At 37.4% G+C, this 24,388-nt stretch overlaps 1 protein-coding gene across 2 annotated transcripts in view; it reads left to right on the forward strand.

The window, feature by feature from the left end:
- The window catches only part of Irag2 (inositol 1,4,5-triphosphate receptor associated 2), a 110,504-nt gene that overhangs the window by 45,472 nt on the left and 40,644 nt on the right, over window positions 1-24,388 (forward strand). Inside the window, exons 12-19 of one of the 2 annotated variants that reach the window (XM_058576277.1) lie at window positions 815-914; window positions 3,333-3,467; window positions 4,419-4,520; window positions 5,611-5,774; window positions 15,501-15,615; window positions 16,042-16,204; window positions 22,794-22,855; window positions 23,952-24,032. In XM_058576277.1, the coding sequence (XP_058432260.1) occupies window positions 815-914; window positions 3,333-3,467; window positions 4,419-4,520; window positions 5,611-5,774; window positions 15,501-15,615; window positions 16,042-16,204; window positions 22,794-22,855; window positions 23,952-24,032 (922 nt within the window). Of the gene's footprint in view, window positions 1-814; window positions 915-3,332; window positions 3,468-4,418; window positions 4,521-5,610; window positions 5,775-15,500; window positions 15,616-16,041; window positions 16,205-22,793; window positions 22,856-23,951; window positions 24,033-24,388 lie in introns of those variants that run through there. The other variant, XM_046435783.2, reaches the window with a different exon arrangement.

Here is a 24,388-nt window from a genome sequence, read left to right on the forward strand (position 1 = left end):
ATTGCTATAAGAAAACACCACGGACTGGGTGTCTTTAGTAGCAAACGCTCATTTCTCATGGTTCTGAAGGCTGGAAGTCTAAGATTAGGGTGCCATCAGGGTTGGTTCTAGTGAGGGCTTTTCCTTCTTGTATCTTCACGTGGAGTAAAGAGAGCTAAATAATTCTCTGGCATCTTACAAGGGCACTGATCCCATTCATAAATACTTTACCCCCATGATACTAGTACCTCCCAAAGGCTCCACCTCCAAATACCAGGGGGCAAGCACGGCAAATTGTTCTTACCTCTTTCCTGACACACATTATTCCCTGTTATAACCATTGTTTCTGAAGTGTGCAATATGCTGCTCCAGGATGCACAGGCACTCGGATTACAAACAAACACCAGTAAAGCTAGTGAGTGAGTGCACACACCTATGGTATGTGAATGGCAGTGAGAAAGGGGCATTGCCCACACAAAAGGCAAAGGCGGCAACTCTGCCTAGCTCTAGCTAATTTGTTTTATCAAGGCTATATGAACCCTGTGTGCCCACATCTTCTGATTGTGGAAGGAAAGCCAGAAATCTAGATGTTTTAGTGACATTTTATGTTTTAAGTGCTGGTTTCAGTACTTAACTGTGGCCCACTTGTTTGGGACCTCTTGGAGTCACTAGCCTTCAGTTCCTGGAGTATAGATCTCTCTTCTCTCTCCACCTTGAGCCCCTTGTACAGTCCTTGACCACCATGGGCACTTATTGGTGATAAATGAGCCCTGTTTTGGTGACTGCAAACATAATGTTGGAGGCAACTGACTGGACCACTTTTGTTTTTTCTAAGAAATGGGATCCAGCTGAATGTCAGTGGAGAGCACAATGGGGTGGTCTCTGAAAGAGAAAAATCTTTACATTATGAGCTCATTCTAGCTCAGTCTGCAGAGGTAAGTCATTCTAATCAGAGGGAGATTATGTAAGCTATGTAGCTTACTATTAAGTGACTGTCCAAGAATATTTGGAACATATCTGTTGAGAGTTATAGAATTCAAGTCTAAAACCTTTTAGCCTGGGGGAAAGAACCATTTCTAAGTAATGGCCTAAGTTCAGGAGGCTAGCCCAGGTTTTTGGATGTGTGTGTTCAGTGAATCAGGACTTTAGAAATCTTTATATTCTCAGTCTTTTCAAGATCATCTACCTGCCCTGATCTCTAGCCTAGGATCATAAATGTAACAGTAGAATCCATGAAGTATTTTTTTTCACATTTTCTAAAGCCCTTAAAGTATGTGTATATACCAAACACTAAGATGTCCAGAAGTGATACCAATTTCTTTGCTCTAATTGAACCAACCACTTTTTTAAATTTTTTTTAAGCTTTATAGTTATACATGGTAGTTAGGTTTGTTTTGACAAAATCCTACAGTCATAGAATTTGATTTTAATCACTGTCCCTACTACTCCCTCCCCCATTCTCCTCCTTCTACTCCTGATCTTCCTTTAGCTCATTTATTTATATTGGATAGGTACTTTCTACATAATACCACAGGGAATTTTGCCTTTATGTATATTTATAAATGCACATAGCATGATTTTGTTAATTTTATTCCATATATTCTCCCCTTTCCTGTCTCCCCTTCTCCCCCTCAGTCTCCTATTCCACTGGTCTTCCCTCTATCCTTAATGATAACTTATCCACCCCCAACACCACCCCAGACATTTTTTCCCTTACTTTGCTCTAGCTTCCACACATGAGAGAAAACGTTTAACCCTTGATTTTTCTGAGTCTACGGCTTATTTCATTTAGTTGGATATTCTCCATTTCCATCCATTTACTGGCAAATGCCATACATACACCACATTTTCTTAATCCATTCATCTATTGACAGGCATCTGGTATGATTGTATAACTTGGTTATGGAGAATGGAGCTGCTATAAACATTGATGTAGCTGTATCACTGTAGTGCTGATCATAGTTCTTTTGGATAAATACCAAGGATTGGGATAGATGGGTCATATGGTGGTTCCAATCCTAGGTTTTTGAGGAAGCTCTATGATGCTTTCCAGAGTATACCAGCTCCATTTTATGGTATCAATTATTACATTATGAACAGGAACTAGAATTTTTATGTGTTCTAGTTAATTTAAAATGATAAAATTAATTATTTAAATTTTTTTCTTTGTTAGACCCAGTTCTTTACAACATGGGAAGAAACACTCAAAAGCCTTCTTGGATCTGAAAGTGTTGCTGCTCTCCTAGATGTTTAGTCCTTTTATTTTCCAGTTCTGTGCTTGTTATGTTAGGAAATGCTTTATTTAGCCAATTGCTTTCTTTTCTCTGCTTTAGTCTCTCCCTGTCTGGACAATGGCTGTGTCAGAATGTCCTTCTGTTGACAGCTGTGATATGACCTTGAAAGCAGAGGGAGAATGTCTTTGGGGCAAATGCTGTTTGAATTGTTCCTGCCAAGGATGCAAGGGCAACATATGCTGCCTTCATCCAAAGCCGTCTCAACAGCCCTGCAGGTTCTGCTGAGAGCTGTGTTTTTGTGACATTCTGTTTCAAATACTCATCATTTCACTGTACTTTTGAAACCAAGCCAAACTGCCAGACTGAATGAAACTGTGGCAAATCTGCCATGGCTGTGTGTTTCTTATCCCTTGTCCTCTGAGATAATAATGATGTCAAGATGCCAGCCCATAAAGTTCTATACTTCCCAACAGGAGGTTGTCAGCTGGCAAAATCCTGGCTGAGGTTTACTCCCTGATGAGTTAGGAAGCTTGCCGTCTTACTGGAATCTGGAAATTAGAGTCCTTGACACTTTCCAACAGACAGCAAAAAGAAGGCTAAATATGTTGTTGTCATATATCTTAAATGTGGCTGAGATGGGCTTTGGGAGCATGGGGAACATGCGTGCTTTGTGAAACACCATCTGAGCATGCCTGCTATGAATGCGGGGGTGGGGTGGGGGGTGCGGGGGGAGACAAAAGAAACCAACCTAATTTCAAAGGGGTTAATTTCATATTCTTCCCACTTTGACTCTATGAATTATTTACCTTTCTCTATTTCTGTATTAAAATTGATGCCATAAGTTTCAACCACCAACACATAAATGTTATAAGAACACAGCTCTCAGCAGAACATCTAGGCTGTTGATGAATGAGCTTTCCTTTCAAAAAAATAAATATTCAGGTACAGGTATTTTAGAAAGAAAATGTCTACATTCTTTTTAGGATGCAGGAGGATTTCACAAGACTGTTTAGAACTATTTTATGACAATTACATTGACCTTTAAGTATCATTCTCATAAAATAAAAATAATATTTTTTATTAGGATAACAGTTGTGGGTATTTTGCTAATTGTTTCAGAATAATGAAACTGAGTGGCAGTGCAGTGTACCCAGCCTGTCGGCTCTGGACACAGTGATAGACCAAGGAATGCTGCTGGTCCTAACAGAGGCTGAACAAAAGGGTGTGGAGTTCGAGGCTGCACTTCAGAAGCTGGTATTTGTGGCATAGTGTGTCATGACATTTCACTCTAGCTAGGAATATCTGCAGATTAGTTACCTACAGTGCATTTGCTGGATCTACATGTACAGTTGTTTCAGATCAATTGTGTGCTGTTGAGATCCAGCTTAACCCTATGATGAGAAGATACTCAAACTTTCCTGAAGTTGATCTTTTAATTCTGGGTCAGTCAAGACTAACAAAGTGATCTTGGGTATGATGTCATGAGCTTGTTTATCCTGCGGGTTCATTTTTAACACTGAAGGGCTGAAGACAAGGCACCTGTTAGACAGTTTCCTTCTCTTCATTTCCTTTTCATTAATGGCCCATATATCTCCAATTTGATCCTCCCTCTCCCCACTGGGAATTCTAAATGGTTGGAAAAGCCAAGTAACATCTTCATCTTTGTATTTCTAGTCCTTTTCAACAGAGCCTGCCTATTAGAGGTAGTGTATAGTTTGATGGAGGATAAAAATCAACAAAAATGATTGACTCTGTTTGAAAGGAGAAAGAAAATGAACAGGATTTGTTCTGGAAAATGATCTGCTCGTACTTACTCAGTATATACAGTGCACCAAAAGAGTTAGTATGTACCCATAGCCACCTCTTCAGATAAAGGGAACTCACTGGGGAACGTTCCCTAAGAAGGTTACTCTAACTAGTGTCTTCCTAAATTACCTATATGGTAGAACTTTGGTCTAAATTAATTCTTTTTGTTAGAATTTTTTTAGTAATTTTAGATGGACACAATACCTTTATTTTATTTATTTATCTATTTATTTTGATGTGGTGCTGAGGAATAAACCCAGTGCCTCATATTTACAAGGCAAGGGCTCTGCCACTGAGCCACAATCGCAGTCCTAAATTAATTCTTACTGTGTGATAGACGTATGTGCCTTTGACCTTAATTCCTAGTTGAAGATGTGGAATTCTTTTTCTGCCCCCAAGCAAGAAGAAGTCTCTGACATTGGAACCTTCCTTCACAGCTCCCTGCTGTGGGTAACTAATCCAGAAATTACTGCAAAAGAAAAGTGGGCAAAGCAGCTTGCTGTAAGTGTTCTGTAATTTTTTTCCTGGTTTTTCTTCTGCTATGGAAATTCAGGTAATACTTATGTACAGTAACAACAGTACCATTTTCTAAGACTCTATTGTGGACTTCTGCCATCTTAGTTTAATGAGTGTGAATATGTGGGTGAGTGGGAGGGTTAAGGTGAATGTGTGAGCAGGAGTGTAAGGATATGTGAAGTATGGTGGAAAGAGAAGGAATAAATAAGACAACTTAATGAAAAAAATGTTTTTTTTTTTTTTGTTTCTTCCAGAGAACTGGTTAGTCTAAGCCTGGCTTTTACCTTGGCCTATGAAAATTCTCTTTCTTTTGTAGAATGATTATTGTATAAAAGAATCTTCTTCCTGATTCTCCAACTACTTTATTTTCTCAGGAAGTAGCAGAATAGTTGAAAAATGGGAACATCTTAGTTAGCTATTCCCAGCTTTATTAGAAAGGAAGCACATAAGAAGAAATCTCTGTATCTCCACTTCTTTCTTTATTTATTTAGTTGTAGATGGACACAGTACCTTTGTTTATTTAATTTGTTTATGTGTGCTGGGGATCGAACCCAGTGCCTCACACATGCTAGGCAAGCGCTCTTTCACTGAGTTACAACCCCAGCCCCTGTAGCTCTACTTCTTGATACCAGACTACTTCCTAGCATTCATCAACCCCCTACTAAGTTAAGTTTAAAAAAGTAAATTCTGGAATATTATTTTCAAATCCTTTTCCAAATTAACCTTTTTAAAAAGTTGCTTCTGAATACAATAATCAGCAAATATTGATTTTTTTATTGCATTACTTTATCCCACTATGTTCTAGAACAATCATGATGATTGGTGGAATGGTCAAAAAAATCTACTTAACAAAAAGAAAGTAAAACTTAGGTTTTAACCACCGGACAGGCACTTTATACATATTGTTAAATCAAGATAATCAACTAATAAATCACCTCTGAGCAATTGAGAATTTCGTTGTACTTTTGGGGTCCAATAGTTGTGAATGGCATAGAGATGGGAATGTCCATAGAATTTTATATTTCATTTGTTTAATAGTAGAATATTGGAGTTTGTTTTGTGACTTTTCTTATAGGAATTCAAACACATTATGGAAGAGAAGCTAAATCTTTGCATATTTATGCTGAAAAGCTTGAGAAATCACAAAGAATCTCTTGATAAAGTATTTGTCAAATTAATAGAGACTTTGAAGAAATTCAGGCTGGACTGTTTTTATTTCAGAAAAGAATTTCTTTCCAGGTGATGATCATTTTTATATAAGAAACCCATGCTTTATGTACATGACATGATGATGATTTGGATTTAGCCCTTTGCAAGTTGTATTCCTTGATTTCAAACAACACTTTTTCAGACATTCTGTTTGATCTTGAGTTGGGAAGTAGTATGAAATTGACCAGTATTTTTCAATTGCAAATGATAAACTTGAAATCTGTAGAAAACCAGTATGATAGATTATTTTTCTGTAGAGAAAGAATTTGGAATTATGGAGTATAGAAATTTGTTAACCAGAAGGAGTCATGGACAGCTTTTAATAATCTTATTTTTACAGAAGACTGGGGCATAAAGAGGTAAGGTGAACTGATCAAATCCTGGGTTACTAACAGAAAGTTAGAACTTGAAGGCAGCCTGTGGACTCCTTCCTTATTGGGCTGTGTTCCACTCTGGTTTACAATGCGTTGCATTGGGTACTACTCAACAAAATTTCAGTTACATGAAGTCATAGGGAATAGAGAATAATAAATGAAAATAGCTTGCTTTCTTATCCTTCCTCTAATCTCAACAGTTATGATTATGGGGAAATTCTTGACATTTTACACCCTGTAAACCACATACGAAACAAAGACAGTGATTATATCTTTTGTTGACCACGATACAGTTGCTAAGACCTAGCACACTTAGCATTCACTTGATAAATGTTTTCTGAAAGTATAAAAGGACATGGGTTTATGTTGCACTTGAGCAAAGTAAAAAGCGTAGGTAGAGGTTAAAATAAGCTTAAAGAAAATAATGTCAGAGAGTGGCAAACAGAGGAAAGTAGATACCAGAGAGGTTACTAGCAGAAGGAACTCTTGTGAAAAAGATCTGCTTTTCCCCAAAGAGCAGGGAGCCCAGACTTCCCCATGGTGGTAAGAGATGTGGGTTAAGTGGACATGTAGCTTCCTTCCGGATGCCATCTCCATTAAAAAAGAAGCATTAAAATTCCACTTGGAAACAAAGAGCTATTTGGAAAGAGGCCTGTACTATGGTCTTCTCTGAGTGAGTGCATCTCTATGCCATCCTCTATACACATAACAGTCTGGTTTAATCATGGTAGATTCATCTGTCCAGACATGACTGGACTGGACATAGTGCTAAAATTTGACAGCTATTTATCTCTAGATATTATTAACTTGCCCCAAGTCACTCAGCTGGGATTAAGCAAGGGCTGGCATTCAGACCTGAGTATCTGACTTCAAAACCTATGTTCTTTCAACTTTCTCAATCTTCCACTGTTGCCTTTTTAAAATCTGCTACAATATTCATTAAACATATTCTGGGAATTTAGCAGTTCGGAGAATACTCCCTACCTGCACAAAGGTAGTTGTAGCCCATGCCATGCCTTCTGGACACAGTTGTAAACAGAACTGCATAGAGCTCAACTTGAAATAATTTGGCTGAATTTTAATTATGGATAAGAAACATAAAGTACTTTGTGGGGATGAAAGAGAAGTCTTTTTAAATGAGCGAGGGAATATTGATTTTAAAGGTTGATTTCCACCCCCCCCCCCCAACAAGGGCTATTGAGGAAGAGAAAGCTTCCATTTTGCAGTGAGACACATAGGTTCCAGTGTTGAGAGATGAAGGGAATTGAGTGAATCGGGAGAGGCAGTGGGAGGAAAACCTGCTCTCAGAGGGCTTGGTGAGGAAAGCAAGTTGTAATCCGTACAGCAGCCATCTGAATGTGTGCTGGAAGCCTGCCCTTTGCTAGGCTGCTGCTGCTGCCCCCACTCTCCTCCCCTAGGTGCCAGAAAATTGTAGGAAATAAGACAGAAATTTCTGCCTCCAGGAAACTGACATGTAGTAAGGGAACACAAATAATAAACATATAATTATAATAATGCCAGAAAGCGGCAAATGATGTGAAGACAATTAAAGCAAGATAAGACAGAATGTTGGGGCAGGAAGACCTATATTTAGAAGGAATGGCTGGTCATGTTCTGTCAGAGAGCTGAGTGATATGCGCACGAGAGCTGTGGGACGCTCCAGTAGTGTCCTCAGCCTGGAGACAGCTGGTGCAGAGACCCTAAGGTTGGAAGAGCTTGGTGTGCTTGAGAAGCAGCCAGAAGTTTGCACTGCAAAGTAGTGGCAGGAGATGGGCTCAGAGGTTTAATCAGGGGTCAGGGCACAGGCAGAATCGTAGCTCATATTTATGAATCGGGAGTTTATTCTGAATGTGGTAGGAAGCCATTCATGAGTGGACAAGACAACTGTTTTCTGAAAGATCTGCCAGGTGGAGAATTGTCTTTAGAGTACAGAGGGAGAGCAGGAAGAAGTTGTTTTGTTTTGTTTTTCAACAAAACATCACCATTTAGAGATCCTGAAAAATCAGTATGCTTGATTGTGACCCAATTTTTTCTCTTTGTGGTTAAAAAAAAAAAGTTTCAGAATGCATTGCATCCAGTAAGAGAAAGTAGAGTTGAATAAAATTCTTATTTCAGCAATGTATGTATATGTGTTGAAAGGTAAGATACTTACTGAGTCATGATCAAAAACAGCCACAGAGTTAGAGAAGAAAAAAGCCACAGAATGAGCCGTAGAGGCATTGTAATAGCCCAGGTGAGGTGTGTAGTGTGAGCCAGCTCAATACTGTGAAGGTAGTAAGAGATCACTGGATGAAAACTATATCTGAGGGCAGGTCAGATCTAATGTACTGGTAGAATAGATGTGGGGGAATACAAGAAATAGCAGAGTCATCCTGGACATAGAAGTTTGGGGTCTGAAAACTGCATAAATGGTATGCTATTTAGATGGCAAAGTCTGGGATGAACAGAATTGGTAGAGGTTGGTATAGAAATCAAGATTTAGCTTAGTACATGTTATTAAGGAGAGATGTTAGATTTAAAAACATGCTCAAAGCTAATATATATATATATACACCTCTTAACACGATAATGAAAATTTCTTTGGGAGAAAAAAATTTCAAAGATTCGACATCTGTTGAATATCTTTAACAGATGGTACCATCTAATTTTTTTTTGAAAAGCTATTTCAAATACTGTTATGGTTCATAAAACCCATTATGACATTGTCTTATAGGTTGAAATATTAGTGATTGAAAATATTAATATTATTAAATATGCATTTCTGATGGTTCATAAAGTCCTTCTGCTTTGTCTTGCAACATGAAGGACTTTAGGCTATTCCTGGAAAAGAAAAAAGTACCTAAAACTGACATCTTAAACAAATCAACCCAGAGAGGTGATATCAGAAAGATGATGAATAGGAAGCCATGTACCCTCCTCTTCCTCAAGGACATACTGATTCATAACCATAATACATGGACAAATTCCCTTTCTAAGAAACCTAGAAATGAATGAGAGTCTCCTGCACCCTGGGCTAGAATGAAACCAGCCACATCAAAACCGGTAGGAAAATTCTAGACAGCCTCACCTTAATACCATTGCCACACAGAATCATGATTGGAAGGAAACCTCCAAGCTCTCGGCTCTCTATGGGGAAGGAGAGAGTAAGACCACATATTCAACACTCCACTATCCAGGGCTTCTATCTCACCTGTCTCAGAGTACTGATGGGACCTGGAATACTTGAGATGCCTGGGTAATGGTGCACTGAAATTAAATAGGCTGTTAAAACTAGCCTTGTGGGCACTTTCCAGAGTCCCTTATCCCCAGCTCAGTGCAAAGCAATCAGGCATAAAGTCCCCAGATCCCAACTACTCCCTGAAAGTAGAAGGATGAGAGAGTCGGACCACCCATCCAGTGTTTTGGGGTTTGGGGAAGCTAGAACAGAAGACTGTCTTTTGACTTGTCTGCCTCAGAGTACTGAAGGAATCCATTATATTCTAAATGTCTGGGGGCTGCCAATAACTGAAACAGTGGTCTGGACTAGTTATGAATGTTTGAGATGCCCCAGGACCTTTACCTGTACCGACTAAGAGTTTTCTCTTGTAGAGAGCTGGTTATTCTAAGGTATAGATAGATAAAAACATGATTTATCAGACAGAAAATAATGAAGATGCTAAATGAGGACAGGAGAATAAGGCATGAACAAAGTGAGAATTTTAATGAAGGATAGAAAATATAAAAAAGTACAGATCTTAGCATTAAAAAATACAATAAGTGAACTGAAAAAAAATTGCTAGAGGTTTTCAATAGCATACTAGATCAAGTCAAAGAAAAGATTGGTAAACTAGAATACAGGATATTGAAAATTATCCAGTCAGAGGAGTAAAAAGTAAAAAGAATGGCAGAGTGAACAAAGCTTATGGAATGCCAGCAAGCAGAATAATACGTGCATTTTGGAATCCCAGAGGAAATGAGAGAAACACTCCCTTGGTTTTTATCTATACCTTAGAGTGTAGGCCTCATGTAAGAGAAAGCAAAGATTATTCAAAGAAATAATATCCAGAATACTTCCTAGACATGAGGAAGGAAGTGGACATCCAGATCTAAGGGGCCTTATGGACAGCCAATAAGATAAGCTCAAATCCATATCCATACACATGATCAGATTGCTAAAAGTCAAAGATAGAACGTTAAAAACATCAAGATAAAAAGGGACTCATTACATAAGCCTATTAGATTTCTCAGCAGAAATCTTGCCAGAAAGGTCTAGGATGATATATTCAGAGTGCTGAAAGTACAAGAAAACTATACCCAGCAAATCTGTCCTTAAAAATGAAGAAGAGACAGACTTTCCCAGGCAGACAAAAGCTGAGGCTGAGGCAGGAGTGTCACAAGTTTAAGATCAGCCTTGGCAACTTAGTGAGACCCTGTCTCAAAAGGAAGGGGAGTGACGGGATATGGCTCAGTGGTTAAGCAATCCTCAGTATCAAAAAAAAAAAAAAAAGTACAAGTAACTTAACTATAAAAATGTTAATGAGTACATAATATAAAAAGATATAAATTGTGATCAGTTATGAAAATGTGTAGAGAGAAGGAAAAGTCTAGTGTATGTGATTGAAAATACTATGTAGCTGTAAGATTTTATGTAAGTCTCATACAACAAAAAATACTTATAGAAGATATACACAAAAAAGGAGAAAGCAATCTAATTAACAGAATTCAAAGGAAGACAATAAGAGGAAGAGAGGGTCAAAAGAATTATAAGACATGTTGAAAATAAATAACAAAGTGGTGACATGGTAATAAGTCCTTTCCTATCAATAATTAAATGCAAGCGAATATCCACAAAAAAATGTGACAGAATTTTTTTAAAATGTGACTTAGATGTTATCAGACTCAATTTAGATTTAAGGGCACCCATAGGCTGAGAGTGCAAGGGTGAAAAATATTGCATGCAAATGGTAAAAGAACAGGGATGATTCTACTTACATTAGGCAAAATAGATTAAGTAAAATCTGTCACTGGAGACAAGGATGTTATATAATGATAAAAGGTCAATTCATCAGGAAGGTATAATCATAAATGTCTATGCACCCAACATCAGAGCACCTGGCAGAACTGACAGGAGAAATAGAATAGACAGCAATACAATAACAGTAGGAGACTTCAGTCCTCCACTTTCAATAATAAGTAGAACACTCACAGAAACAATCAGGAAATGTCACACTTGAACAATGTTAGAGATCAAATGGACCTAACAGACAGACAGAAAATTCCACCCAATTGCCACAGAATATCCTTTCTTCTCATGTGCACATTGAATGTTCTCCAGGATGGATCATGCAGTAGGCCACTAAACAAGTATTAACAAATTTAAGAAGTTTTGAAATTGTACTATTTCTTTTTCAAAAATAGAATGAGATTAGAAATCTAAAGCAGAAGGAGACCTAGAATATTCACAAATGTGGAAATTTAACAGCGTAGTCCTGAACAACCAATGGGTTAATGAAGAAATCAAAAGGGAAGTTAGAAAATATCTTCAGACAAATGAAAACAAAGAGTATGCAAAAACCTTTGGGTTGCAGCTAAAGCAATGTTAAGGGAAATTTATAGAAATAAGCACATGAAAAAAGGTCTCAAGTAACCTAAATTTTATACCTCAGCAAATTAGAAAAAGATCAACTTAAGTGCAAAGTTAGAATTAAGGGAATAATAAAGATTATAGCAGAAATAAGAAAGCAACAAAACCAAGAATTGGATTTTTGAAAAGAGAAAAAAGCCTGTCAAATCTTTAGCTATAGTAAGAAAAAAAGATTCAGATGCAGAAATAGGAGGTGATATAACTTAAGCCATGGGAATACAAAGAATCATAAAAAAAATTCTATGCCAACACACTGGATAAGTTAAAAGAAAACTAATAAATTCATAAAACATGCCATCTACTGAGACAGAATTAGATAAGTCTGAATAGACCTACAACTAGTAAGAAGAATGAACTGGAGATGTAGCTCAGTGGCAGAGCACTGCCTTTAGCCATCACGCCCTGTGCTCAATCTCCAGTACCATTAAAAAAAAACAGTAATCATACACCTCAAGAGATAAAAGCCCAGGTAGAGATTTTACCAAACATTAATGATTGAATGCCAGTGTTTCTGAAACTCTTAACTAATGTTGCCTTAAAAAAAAAGCATTTTATGAGGCCAGCGTTACCCTGATACCAAAGCCAAAACAAACACATGTTAAGATCACCCCAGACCAATTCCTTTTTTTTTTTAAGTTGTTGATGGATCTTTATTTTATTATATGTGGTGCTGAGAATTGAACCCAGTGCCTCACACATGCTAGGCAAGCACTCTACCACTGAGCCACAACCAGCTCTCAGGCCAATATTCTTGAAGAATTATAAGCAAACCAAATTCAACACTACCAAGCGGGCTTTATCCCTGGGGTGTGAGGATGGTTCAACACCTACAAATCAATCCATGTGGCATACTGTGTTGATCAAATGAAGCATGTCACACAATCATCTCTATACGTGCAGAAAAAGCATTTGACAAAACTGTCTTTCATGCAAACACAGCAAATTAGGAATTGAAGGAAACTAACCCAACATAAAAGTCAGGTATACAAAACCCTCAGCTAAGATTTAACAGTGAAAAACATTTTCTCTAATATCAGAAACAAGGCAATGATGCCCACTTTCATCACTTCTATTCAGCATTGTACTAGAAGTTTTAGAACATTTAAAACAAAAGGCATGAAAATCCAAAAAGGAAGACTGTGAGATTATCTGTAGTTGACCTGATCTTATATGTAGAAAATTCTAATGATTCCACAAAAAATCCTGCTAGAGTAAATTGAATAAAATTTCAGGATATAAAATCAACATACAAAAATCAAATTCTCTATGTTAATAGTGAGCTATCTGAAAGAAAACTTACCATTACATCAGAAAGAATAAAATATTTAGGAATAAATTTAAATAAGGAGGTGGAAGACTTACGTATGGAAAACCATAAACATTGATGAAAGAAATTAAAGACAAATCAATGGAAATATGTTTATGGATTGGAAGACTTCACATTTCTAAAATTCCGAATAGCCAAAGAAATTTATAGATTTAGTGCAATTACCAGCAAAAAATCCCAATGATACTTTTTATAGAAATAGAAAAAACAATTCTAAAATTCATATGGAACTGCAAAGGACCCTGAATTGCATAAAAAATCTTGAGAAGAGGAACAAAGATAGGAGCATGATCCTTCCCCATTTCAAAATCTATTAGAAAGTTACAGTGGTTAGACTAGTATGGCACTGGCATGAAGATGCAGAGACCAGAGAATAAAACAGCCTAGAAATAAATCCAGATATATTTGAGTGCAAAGAATACACAACAGGGAAAGGATATTTTCTTCAACAAATAACACTGGGAATATTGTATATCTGCAGGAAGAATGAAATCAGTCAATTTAGACCTGTGGTCTGGAGCTGAAAGGTTCTATAAGAAAGTGGGGGGGGGAGCTTCATGACATTGATCATGGCAAAATTTCTTGGATAGGACACCAGAAGCCTAGGCAACAACAGACAAAATGAACATGTGGGATTTCAGCAGATGGAAACTTTTCTGTAAAGAGATAGTCTACAGTTAACAAGCTGTATATCTCATGAGGGCTTAACATCCAAAATATATAAGAAACTCAACTATGTAGCAAAAATAATTTTTAAAACATTGATTTTTTAAAAAATGAGCTTGAGTAGACATTTCTCCAAAGAAGACATGCAAACAGCCAACAGGTATGTGAAGAGATAGTCAATGTTACTAATCATTCAGGAAATGCAAATAAAATCCACAATTGGATATCATCTCACACCCATAGATGGCTATTATAAACAAAAAAGTTGCCTTTTGAAGATATGGAGAAACCCTTGTACACTCTTGGGAATGTAAAATGGCATAGGCACTATGAAAAAAGTGCCTCAAAATACTAAAAACAAAACCAGCATATGATCAGCAACCCCACTCCTTGATATTTACCCAAAAGAACTAAAGTAAGGATGTTGGAGAGAGATTTGCATTTGCATGCTCATTGCAGCCCTACTCATGACAACCTAGGCGTCTGTTAGTAGATGAATGAATGAAGAATGTACCAAGGAATATTATCCAACCTTGCCAAAGAAGAGAATTCTGCCTCATCTGGCAATAACTGTGAACCTGGAAAACTTTTGCTAAGTGAAATAAATTAGTCACAGGACAAACATTGCATTATTCCACTTATACAAGCTATCTGAAATAGTTGAACCTGTAGAAACAGAAGAATGGTAGTTGCCAGAGCTTGGAGGGAGGGAATAGGGGAGTTGCTATTCAACAGGAAAAAATTTCAGCTACACAAAATGAATATGGTTTAGAGACCTGTACAACATTAGGCCTACTTAATGATATTGTGTATTTGCTGTGTATTTATTGAGTATTCTTACTACAGTTAGAAAAACAAAACCACCACTGCCTATAAGCTATTGGAGAATGCTTAGTAGAAAGTGTGTGGCAATTTAAATCATTTTAGTTGTTGATGTTTAGGTGTTTGTGAGCCATAATGGCAAATTATTTTGTGAGACCTTTCTTGTCTTTGGTGTGGTCCTTCTTGTAACCACGGCTGGGTTCTTACCAATGTAGAATGGGACTAAGGTCCTTATTCAAGACACTTTGTTTCCAGATAAGCATCGATGTGTTGCCATGTGGCACAGATTAAACAATCACATTGACTAATAGAGGACAGATGCATTAGTATATATTTTGGGGATTAGTATTGGATCCAAATGAGGGGTGAGAATAATTCCAAGATTTGTAGTAGGGTAGAAGTGGCGAAGGGCTACAGAAGGGATAACTGCAGCAGAAATGTTCACAGCCAGCTTCATCCACATTTGGGGTGGACTTCCTGTGCCAGTGGCACCTGTGTATACCACGATTGACAGCCCTTAAGGAGAAAGCATAGGGTCATGAAACAAAGCTCTCTTTGGTTTCCTTTCCCTCCCTCACTTCTTTCTTCCCTTTTCTGTAAAGGCTAAAGTCTGACTGTGAAGTATAAGTATTGCACCTGTCACCCTGACCTCATTGTAGAGCCATCTTCTCAGCAGGCCACAAAGGCTAAGTGCTCTGAACATAGTTTGTGGGGAACTCAATGTCCTCAACTGTAAAGTCAAGGCTAGGTGATCAATACACTAGGCTTAAACATCTGTATTTGTGAAGGACTGCTATGTATGTAAAAACCGTCATTTTTGCCTCTGATCTCTGAGGAGTTATGAGTTTGAATTTGTTGGTTGCCCAGAGTGACTCTCAGTTGAAATGTCACTGACAGCTTGTGGTTTGGACTTTTTTTCTTTTTCTTTTTTTTTTAAACTCCAGTCAGAAACAACTAGGAGCCATCAAACAGCTGCAAGAAGATGCTGTCAACCAGGAAGTCATCCTCAGGCAGAAGCTCCAGGAAGCTAGCCAACGTCTGGAGGATGCAGAGGAGCAGGTAGGGTGGACCTGAGTACATTAGATTCAGGGGGTGAGTCTCCTCAGATGTCCTTAAGACCATGAAGTAAAAATGAAGGAGGAACAAAGAAAAAAAAAAAAAGGAACTGTGAAGCTAAGTCCCTAGTGACTGGTAGCAAGCGGAGGAAGTAAGGGGGGAGTTGTAAAAGAGGAGGTGTCAACAGTCTGATGATGAAAGAGGGGACTTTGCAGAAGGAGGCAACTTGACATATCAGGACTTCTACCACTGTAGAAATAGCTTGGGCACACCAAGCCCAGGCAAACAGCAACGGCAGAAGTGGAGAGGACGCTTATCACTTCCCTGAGAAGAAAAGCACATTTTCAGTTTCATGCGTGTGAGTGAGCGCTCAATTGCTGTCTTCCCTGGCTACCCTGCTAAAACCCAGTGTTCACTGTGCATATCCAGGTTAAGGCTCGCGATCAGGCCGCCTCTTCTGTCAGTGAAAAAACTAAGTCTTTACTGCATAAATTAGAGGAAGCAATTTCAGAACAACGGAACCTCCAAACTATAAATAGTGAGTTATCGAACACTTGCCAGAAGCTTCAGGAGAAGACAAGAAAACTGAAAAGTAAGTAGCAAATATTCATTTATGTCCCCAGTGTATTTCACCCTAAGGCAGGGGCAAAGGGACTACAGCCATTGGTCTAGATTACAGTTGCTGTGTTATTGCTGACTCTATGACTGGGGAAGGGTTGGTGGGGGGCAGGATTGTGGGGCTCTTAGTGGTTAGGTACAGGGATTTAACATTAGCTTTCCATTTGGGTTATTTGTTGTGAGTTAGATTTGTTCATGACGGTTTTTTTTTTTTTCTTTTAAAATTAAACTTTCAAATCTCTGAAAGTAAAAAAGAAGTCTTGTGTGTATTGGGATATTTGAACTTGAAAATTGTTTGCATATTCTACCATGGATTTGTTAATCAGGTTTTGCCCATCATATGGTAGAAATGGCTCTACTCCTTCATTTTATTCTAAGTAGGAGATTGGGCAAAGTAATTATGAATTCATTATGTACCCAAATATTAAGTATGTGTGAAAATATTTTAAAATGTTAATGGTAGTTTACATACATACTTTACATTTTAAAACTAGGAATATTTGGCATTTTTTTCTGTGTTATCTACTAGTGCATAAGCATTTACTAAGAATATATGTGAGAAGACAATCGTCAAATTACAAATGTCAAGTTATTTATAAACCTGTTTTATTCTAGAAACAAGTACAGTAAACATAAATCTTATTTAGCCATTTATAAGCCAACTGCTTCTTGTTCTAGCAGTGTGAGTGTTCTTTTTATAGAAAGTTATTTGGTTTGAGTAATAAACAACTAAATATAAGCTTAAGGTTAGCTAGAAATGAAAAATTTCAGGCTTGTGTTTGTTTTGGATTTATTGGACCCTTTCTACTGTTATCTAAGAGAACTGCCTAAGAATTGAAGGAATTATCTAGTTTTGAAGTATAAGTGGCTATTCAGCATTTTATTATTATTTTTAAACCTTTATGAACTTGCTAGCTTTCAATAATTTTAGGTGTGGGTTTATTTTGATTCACTTGTCAGCAATATGAGGCATGCTTTCAGTCAGTATATATATTATTTTATTATTGCTCAGAGGGCACTGGAGAAGTTTCCCTGGTGATTAGAACTATTCATGTTGCATTAAAAATAAGGCATTTCAAATTTGGTTTAAGGCATGTCTGCTTTAGATACTAGGAGGACTAGTCTTGTGGCCCAGTTATATTTATCTTTTGATTAAATATTATACCCCATAATTTTATAGGTTGCTAAGAATGTGTCCCCTCACTCTATGATTTCCTTGTAGCACTTTCTTGGGAGAGTCAACTTTTGTAACTTATCCCAAAGTGAATCCTCTTAATATTACTGAACTTGGTGTTGTTTTTCCAGTTTGTTCTCAGGGGGATAATTAGATCAAATATTAAAAGCAACATATGAAGGTTGTCCTGGGTTGAATGCATGATTTTTTTTCAGCCTGGATTAAGAAGGGTGGACACTTCCTTTCTAGCTCAAGTTGATCATAAACTGCCTGGATTTTTGAAATCCCTTACTCGTTTGGATTTTTTCCTGTCCAAAGAAGGCATACACATCAGGAGTTTGCTCCTAAGATCATTTCCTTACATGAAGTTTTTTATAATCCCTTAAAAGTCATCCTTTGGGAGAAGAGGGAAATTTAGATAGCACATGCTTTCAAACTGCTCTGTATGGCACATATTCTCGATAGACTTGGGACAGCAGAGGTGGGACAGTTATCACAAATGCATCCAAGTGCATTTCACCACAACCACTGCCACCCCATGCTACTTCAGTTCTGAATCAGACATTTGAATTCTGAGTCAGAAAAGAAAAATATTTCAACCTACTTAGCTTTTCTGAAACTCTCTGGCTAGTTTTAAAAAACGAAGTGTTTATAACCATTGCTTTCTGATCCATGAATCTTCTTCAGCAAATTGTGGATCAAGTTCATTTGTTCAAATGTTCAGGCCAATCACAAGGTGTACAAACTAGAAGTGAGATGGTGTTTATGACATTGGATTAAAAATTCTGAACTGAAGGTTAACTAAATAGTACTGTATAAGTTTTTCACTGCCACGAGGACTGATCTGAGTTTTGAAGTGGTCAGCGTGCTTGCTCACCTCCATGAAGTGTGTGTGCGCCATTCGAATGATTAAATGTCTTGAGTGGTTACTTTCATGTTTTCTTTCTTCATATCTAAGTTATCTTGTTAATGTAGGCAATACTGGATTATAAAGGCAGGTTTCCTTTAAAAAGGAAATCTAAAAAGTTTCTTGATCTAGGGTATGCATACAACACATTGAGGCACTTCTTATCTACAGGAAACAGACTAGTTGATCTAATCCAAGCCATCATCCCTTTGCTATTTGCCATCTCTTGTTGTGTCTAACATGAAGTCTTCATTGAGTCACTCATTTAATAGAAGATGAGGGAATTACCTTTAGGAACCATAAATATTTCCTTGTGGAGAGATCCCAAGATGCTTATATGTTTCATAATTTTTCATTTGAACATATGATTTGCACATGAACTTTACTGTTTAGAGGATAGATGCAAGATGACAGTTGTGTGTCCTGAGCAAACGAAGAAGAGGGAATTGAGACAAAGGGGGACCTGGGTGACTGACACAGTTAAAGACAGCAGGTGTCAGGATAAGTCTGAGGAGGACACCAGAGCCAATTATAGCTGTTTCAACTGCTTTGATGAGATAGGGGCCCAAATTTTCTCAATGAAAAAGATAGGTATGCATGAAATAATCTAGGAAGTGTGGTGTAATAGTTTAAGAGCCTGGGATTTGAAGTTAAACCAACCTTTGTCCTGACTCAAACTCTACATAAAGCATTGCCAGGTTAAGTTGGGCTAGTCACTTTACCTCTCTGTGCCTCAGCGTTCTTTTCCACCAATGTAGTTGAGAACTGTAAGTTCAGTATGGTGGCTAGCACTTGCCCAGAGTTGGTATACACTATGCAGAGCATGTTCCTATGACGGGAATTACTTCTTCTGTGATTATTGGTTAATGCTGAATATCATGTTAGTGTATGAGGGGATTTCTATTGTTTCATTCACTATCTTCTTGGAAATAGGATCTGGGTTGGAAGGCACAGAATGATCAATAACTTTCTGCAAGAAAGGAAAATACCCCTTAGTTTGGCTGCCAAATGGGCACCAGGAGCCCTCTCAGCTTTATTTTGTGAAAATTCAAAACAAGTGTTTGCACCTGGGCCTCCCCCACCCCCTAGAGAGGCTCAACCCCAGCCTTGCAGAACTCTGTGCATGGCAGATGGCTTGTTCTCCTTGGCAGCCCTGCTGTGTGAGAGTTCCACTTCCACCTGCGTTTTCTTAGCACACAACCAGCGTTGTCCCATTTAAAGGTTCCTGCTCTGTTGTATTTGTGCATTTCTAATCTCTGTGAGGCTTTCTGAGATGCATGTCTGGGTGATCCATGTATTCTTCCTGGGTACTAATAATTTAATGATTGTATTTACTAGACTCTGGTGACAATGTTACATACGTTTTTTAGTGGTTTCTTCCTAACCCTGTTTATCTCATAAACCCTGTTATTTTTTGTTGTAATTTTCAAGTGTTTTCAGACCTTAAGTTCACTGTCCCACCAGCCCCAGGAAAGCACATCAAAACACAGAACTTCTGTCAGAAATCTCCCTTGAGCTACTTCCCAGTTGAATGCTCCTCCCCCACCTCCACCACAAGGAGCAGCCACTGATCTGGTTAGGGTAGTTGGCATGTTCTAGAATTGAGTTATACCATATGTACTCTTTGGTGTCTCTCCCTCCGCATAATATTTTTGAGATTCACTTGTCTTATTTCCCAGTAAATTTTTTTGAGATAATTTTTTATTGAGATAAAAGGTAATTTGATTCTTTTCTCCTATTACTAGACCTCTGAAGTATCCCCCATTTTAAGTTATAATGGATAAAGCTGCCTTGAACATCTGTGCACAGATCTGTGTGTGGACATAAGTTACTATTTCATCTAGAATAAATACTGAGGAACAGAATTGTTACGTCATAGCATGGTTGTGGCTCTAAATTTCAAAGACACTACCACTTTTCCATGGTGTTGGGCATTCTACTCTCCCCCAGCACTGTATGGAAGTTCCACATCTTCAGTATTTTCTCATGTAGTTTCTCATAGTCTGTGGTTAATGAATCCTGACATTTTTAATGCACAATTTTACAGAACATGAGGTTTTTTTTCAGTAAGCTATATACTGTGTTATAGAAGTTTATATTCCATAAATGTGAACCATCATTGATAACTAACATTATTATAGCTCTAACAATGTTACAGCTTTAATTTTCAACAGTCAATTAATTGTAGGGCCTTTGCCTAAAAGCTCCATTGCATAGTCATTTAGAAAGTTGCTTTATCTCAGCTTCCTTCAGAAGCAACTCACCAAGACACCTGGTCCCATCTTTATAATCACAGGTGGCAGCTGCAGGGGATGCAGTGGTCATTGCTTTATTTGTTCTTAGGTGCAGCCTAAATGTCCTAGAGACATGGCAAGTCCCACTTCAAACAGAAGAATGCAAAGGTGAATGCAAATTGGGGTCATAAACCAGCTTGTTTTGCCATATGGAAAATATGGAAATAGTTGCTACTTATTGCACAAAACATCTGTTGAAAAAAGGTTTTTAATTTGAATGCTTTGAGATAGACTCTTTCTAAAACCCAAGATTGCCTGGTGGGAAAGCAGATGGGTAATTTAGACAGTGCTGTACTAACTCATTATTTCTTCTGAAGCACAAACTTAGTTTGATAATTCTAAGACAGAATTCTGAATTTGTGTTTTGGTGATACACAACCCTCAAAAACATGATGGCCACTTCTGCAAGCTTTGGTGCTGTTTTGAATATAGGTCAGGAGGAACACAGGGTCTTATTTCTTAGACATTGATTTTTTAAAAAAAATAACTCATGAGTTCTAAGTATTAAAGAGAAAAAATTTTAATCCTTTTATAAGTTTGAAATAGTTTTAATTTTATTCTTTTGGGTACTGGTAATCAAACTCAGGGACACTCAACCACTGAGTCACATCTCCAGCTATATTTTTGTATTTTATTTAGAGACAGGTTCTCACTGAGTTGCTTAGTGCCTCATCATTGCTGAGGCTGGCTTTGAACTTATGATCTTCCTCTGGGATTACAGGTATGTGCCACTATGCTTGGCTTGAAATTAAAAAAAAATGGTATTGTGGGCTGGGGTTGTGGCTCAGTGGTAGAGTGCTATCCTAGCACATGTGAGGCCCTGGTTTCAATCCTCAGCAACATATAAAAATAAATAAAATAAAGGTATTGTGTCCAACTACAATTAAAAAAATAAATATTAAAAATCTTACTGGCCTAGGAGATACTTGGTACTATCTGGTTTAGTTGAAAAATAAACTATTTTTACAAAAAATATAAAATTACATAAAATATAATTTTTACATAGGTAATATCTATATAATTGAAGATTTGATATAGAATTTTTATACATATTACTAATATTTTCATTGCTCAGAATTTTTTCAGGCTTTTGAGATATAAAACTGTGGGTCTATAAAACAAGCAGTACCAGATTGCTGTGTGTTTTGGACATCAGAAGATCTGCTGTTAATAATTTTCCTGACTCTTAGGGATTTAAAAAAAATAGTGGTAGCTATTAATATGCTTCCATCTAGCAGAGCTCCATCCCCTTATTTAATTTTTGCTTTGAATCTTCTGTGGGCTGAGAAAGCAGCCAAGCTTGTGAGAATAATGTATAAATTCAGAGCCCAGTGTTGGTGATGTGTGAGATTTTCCACATGAGTAAAGGGCATGAATATCAGTGTCTATTTTGGTTGTTGAAAGATGTGGGCTATTTTCTCATTCTTAGTTATATTTTAGAGTATGCATTGTCAAATAAGTATGTTACTATTAACTTAAATAGCTATATCCACCACCACCCACCCCAATTTCCATTATTTGAGAGATAAGACTTTGAAAACTTACTGGGAAGCAGATTTTAGTTAAAGCACAGGTTTCTAACGTCATGAGATAGCACACTGAATCCACTGTTGTCCTGTGGATCTGAACTTGGGTCCATTGCTTGTCACTCATCTCAATCCTCTGGATGTCAGTGTTCTCGTGCTCTCAGTTTAATTTATAAAATTCTGAGGTTGTAGGGCCCTAATTCTAGGGTTCAAACAGAGGCTTAATGGACACCAGATTCCTGTATGGTGGGAGGTTGGCCTGAATGACTCACTAAGGTGTTTTTCTTATTTTGTGGTGTTGGGGACTGAATCCAGGGCCTGGCACCTGCTAGTCAAGAGCTCTACCACTGACCTGACCTACATCCCCAGCCCTTGTATTCTTGTTTTAAGATGGAATAAATTCTGTGACTCACTTCAAGGAGGCAGATCACTTGTGTCTATCAAGGTTAGTTTTACATACCTAAGGGGGAGAATGGTTGAGCTGCCACAGCCTGTTTCTCTGTCCCTAAGTCTTAAGGGGCCAATGCCATTCTCAGAAGTCAGTTGTCGTCTTCTTCAGATTCCAAATGCAAAGCCATTACAATTTTATAAAGCGATGAAATAAATGATGAGAAGGGGATTTAAAATGGTCATATTGAACTGGTTGTAAATTCTCTTCATAGCAACTATTGAGGTACTTCGAAAGCAGTTAACTGAAGGACAACACCATGGCTTTCTGTTTCAGGTAAAAATCAAACAAACAAACAAAAAACCCTGGGTGATATGTGTTTATTTACTCTGAGGAAGATTTATAATTTGTATTAGGTTTTGAAATTAATGTAGAATATGGAGTGGTTTTAACCATTAAATTAAATAACCAACTTAGAAGAAAAGACTTTGGTAGACTTTGTTCTCTTGTTCACAGAAAGTATTTAGAAAAACGAGGGGAGAACTCACATCAGTGAGTGGCTCCTGATAGCATCTCCCAAAGAGGAAGCATTTCAGAATTTGCCCAGCCACTGCATCTGTTAGCAGAGAGCCAGTTTTGTAGGCACCTCCTATCTGATAGGAAGGGTATATTTTTCAATTTAAAACCATATGCTAAAATTTTTTAGTGCCACGAACAGTTTTAGTGCTTATGTCTTTTTTCTTTCTCCTATTTGTATTAAACTTTCAATACCTTTCTGTCTGGATATCTCAAGAAATCCATGGTAGAGTTGAATATATTTATTTCCCTTATGATGCTTGGTGAATCTCCTTTTTGGTTCATAAATGAAGAACATAAGGGAACAGAGAGATTGGCACTGGAGCAAGGAGATGAAAGAGGGAAGAGTGATATTTGCTGGTATCTCTTTCCAGGGCATAATGTAGACAACATCTGTTTAAGCAGAAAAAAAAAATTCACATAGAAAGTCTAGGCAGAGTGCCTGAAAAGCCCCTGTTTAGCAGGAAAAAAAAAATCTCTATAGCTAAAGAATTCTTAATCATCTCAAGAACACCAATAAAATTTTCTATTGTAATGTCACTCCCATAAATATGCATCTGCCTCTTGGATTAAGACCACAATTTTATTACTATAAAATTTTCCTAACACCATTTTACTACTCCAAGTTATGTCTAACAAGCTTCCTTGGCTTCTGCCTAATTTCAATGACAAAGCCATTCAATTCCTGGTTCCTGATCTTTGAGTTTTACTCCTAGATCAATGAATGGGTAAAATACCCATTTGCAGTGACAAATAGGTTCCCTGAAGTAGAGGGCACCCACCTCTGCTGGGCTTTGCATCTTGGACCCTTTCTACATTTCATCTTTCAATACACTTTGCCATTTTCTGATTACAGAGGTTTTTAGATGAGGAATTTTCTCACGATGATCCCCCGTCCTGCCCAGAGAAAATTCAATCATCTCTTCAAGAAAAATTGGTAAGTGTAAGCTTTCTGAAATTATTTTGGTAGCAAGCATGGATCTGCTGCTATGGTAAAATAAAAAGTTGAGTTCAGTATATATTCATAGCCCAAGGATTCCAAACACAATACTTTTCTTTAAAAGATTCTTTTTTTTTTCCTCTCATACACATACTATCTTTTGGTTGGTCCAAGAAGTACTAATATTTTAAATTTTTTAATTGTGGTATTACAATATCACAATTGATTGAGTTATATCACTTGACTTGTCCCTCATGCTTAACTCTTCCCTCAAGGCTTTATTTATATCAAAGTGTAAACTATTTATTTGGAGTTGGTGATGCGAGTATTATGTTAGATTACTGAACAGTGAT

The sequence above is a fragment of the Marmota monax genome, unplaced genomic scaffold, assembly GCF_021218885.2.
Source record: "Marmota monax isolate L192 unplaced genomic scaffold, Marmota_monax_Labrador192_F-V1.1 WCK01_AAM20220418_F8-fsc00012, whole genome shotgun sequence".
In the NCBI taxonomy this organism is placed as follows: domain Eukaryota; kingdom Metazoa; phylum Chordata; class Mammalia; order Rodentia; family Sciuridae; genus Marmota; species Marmota monax.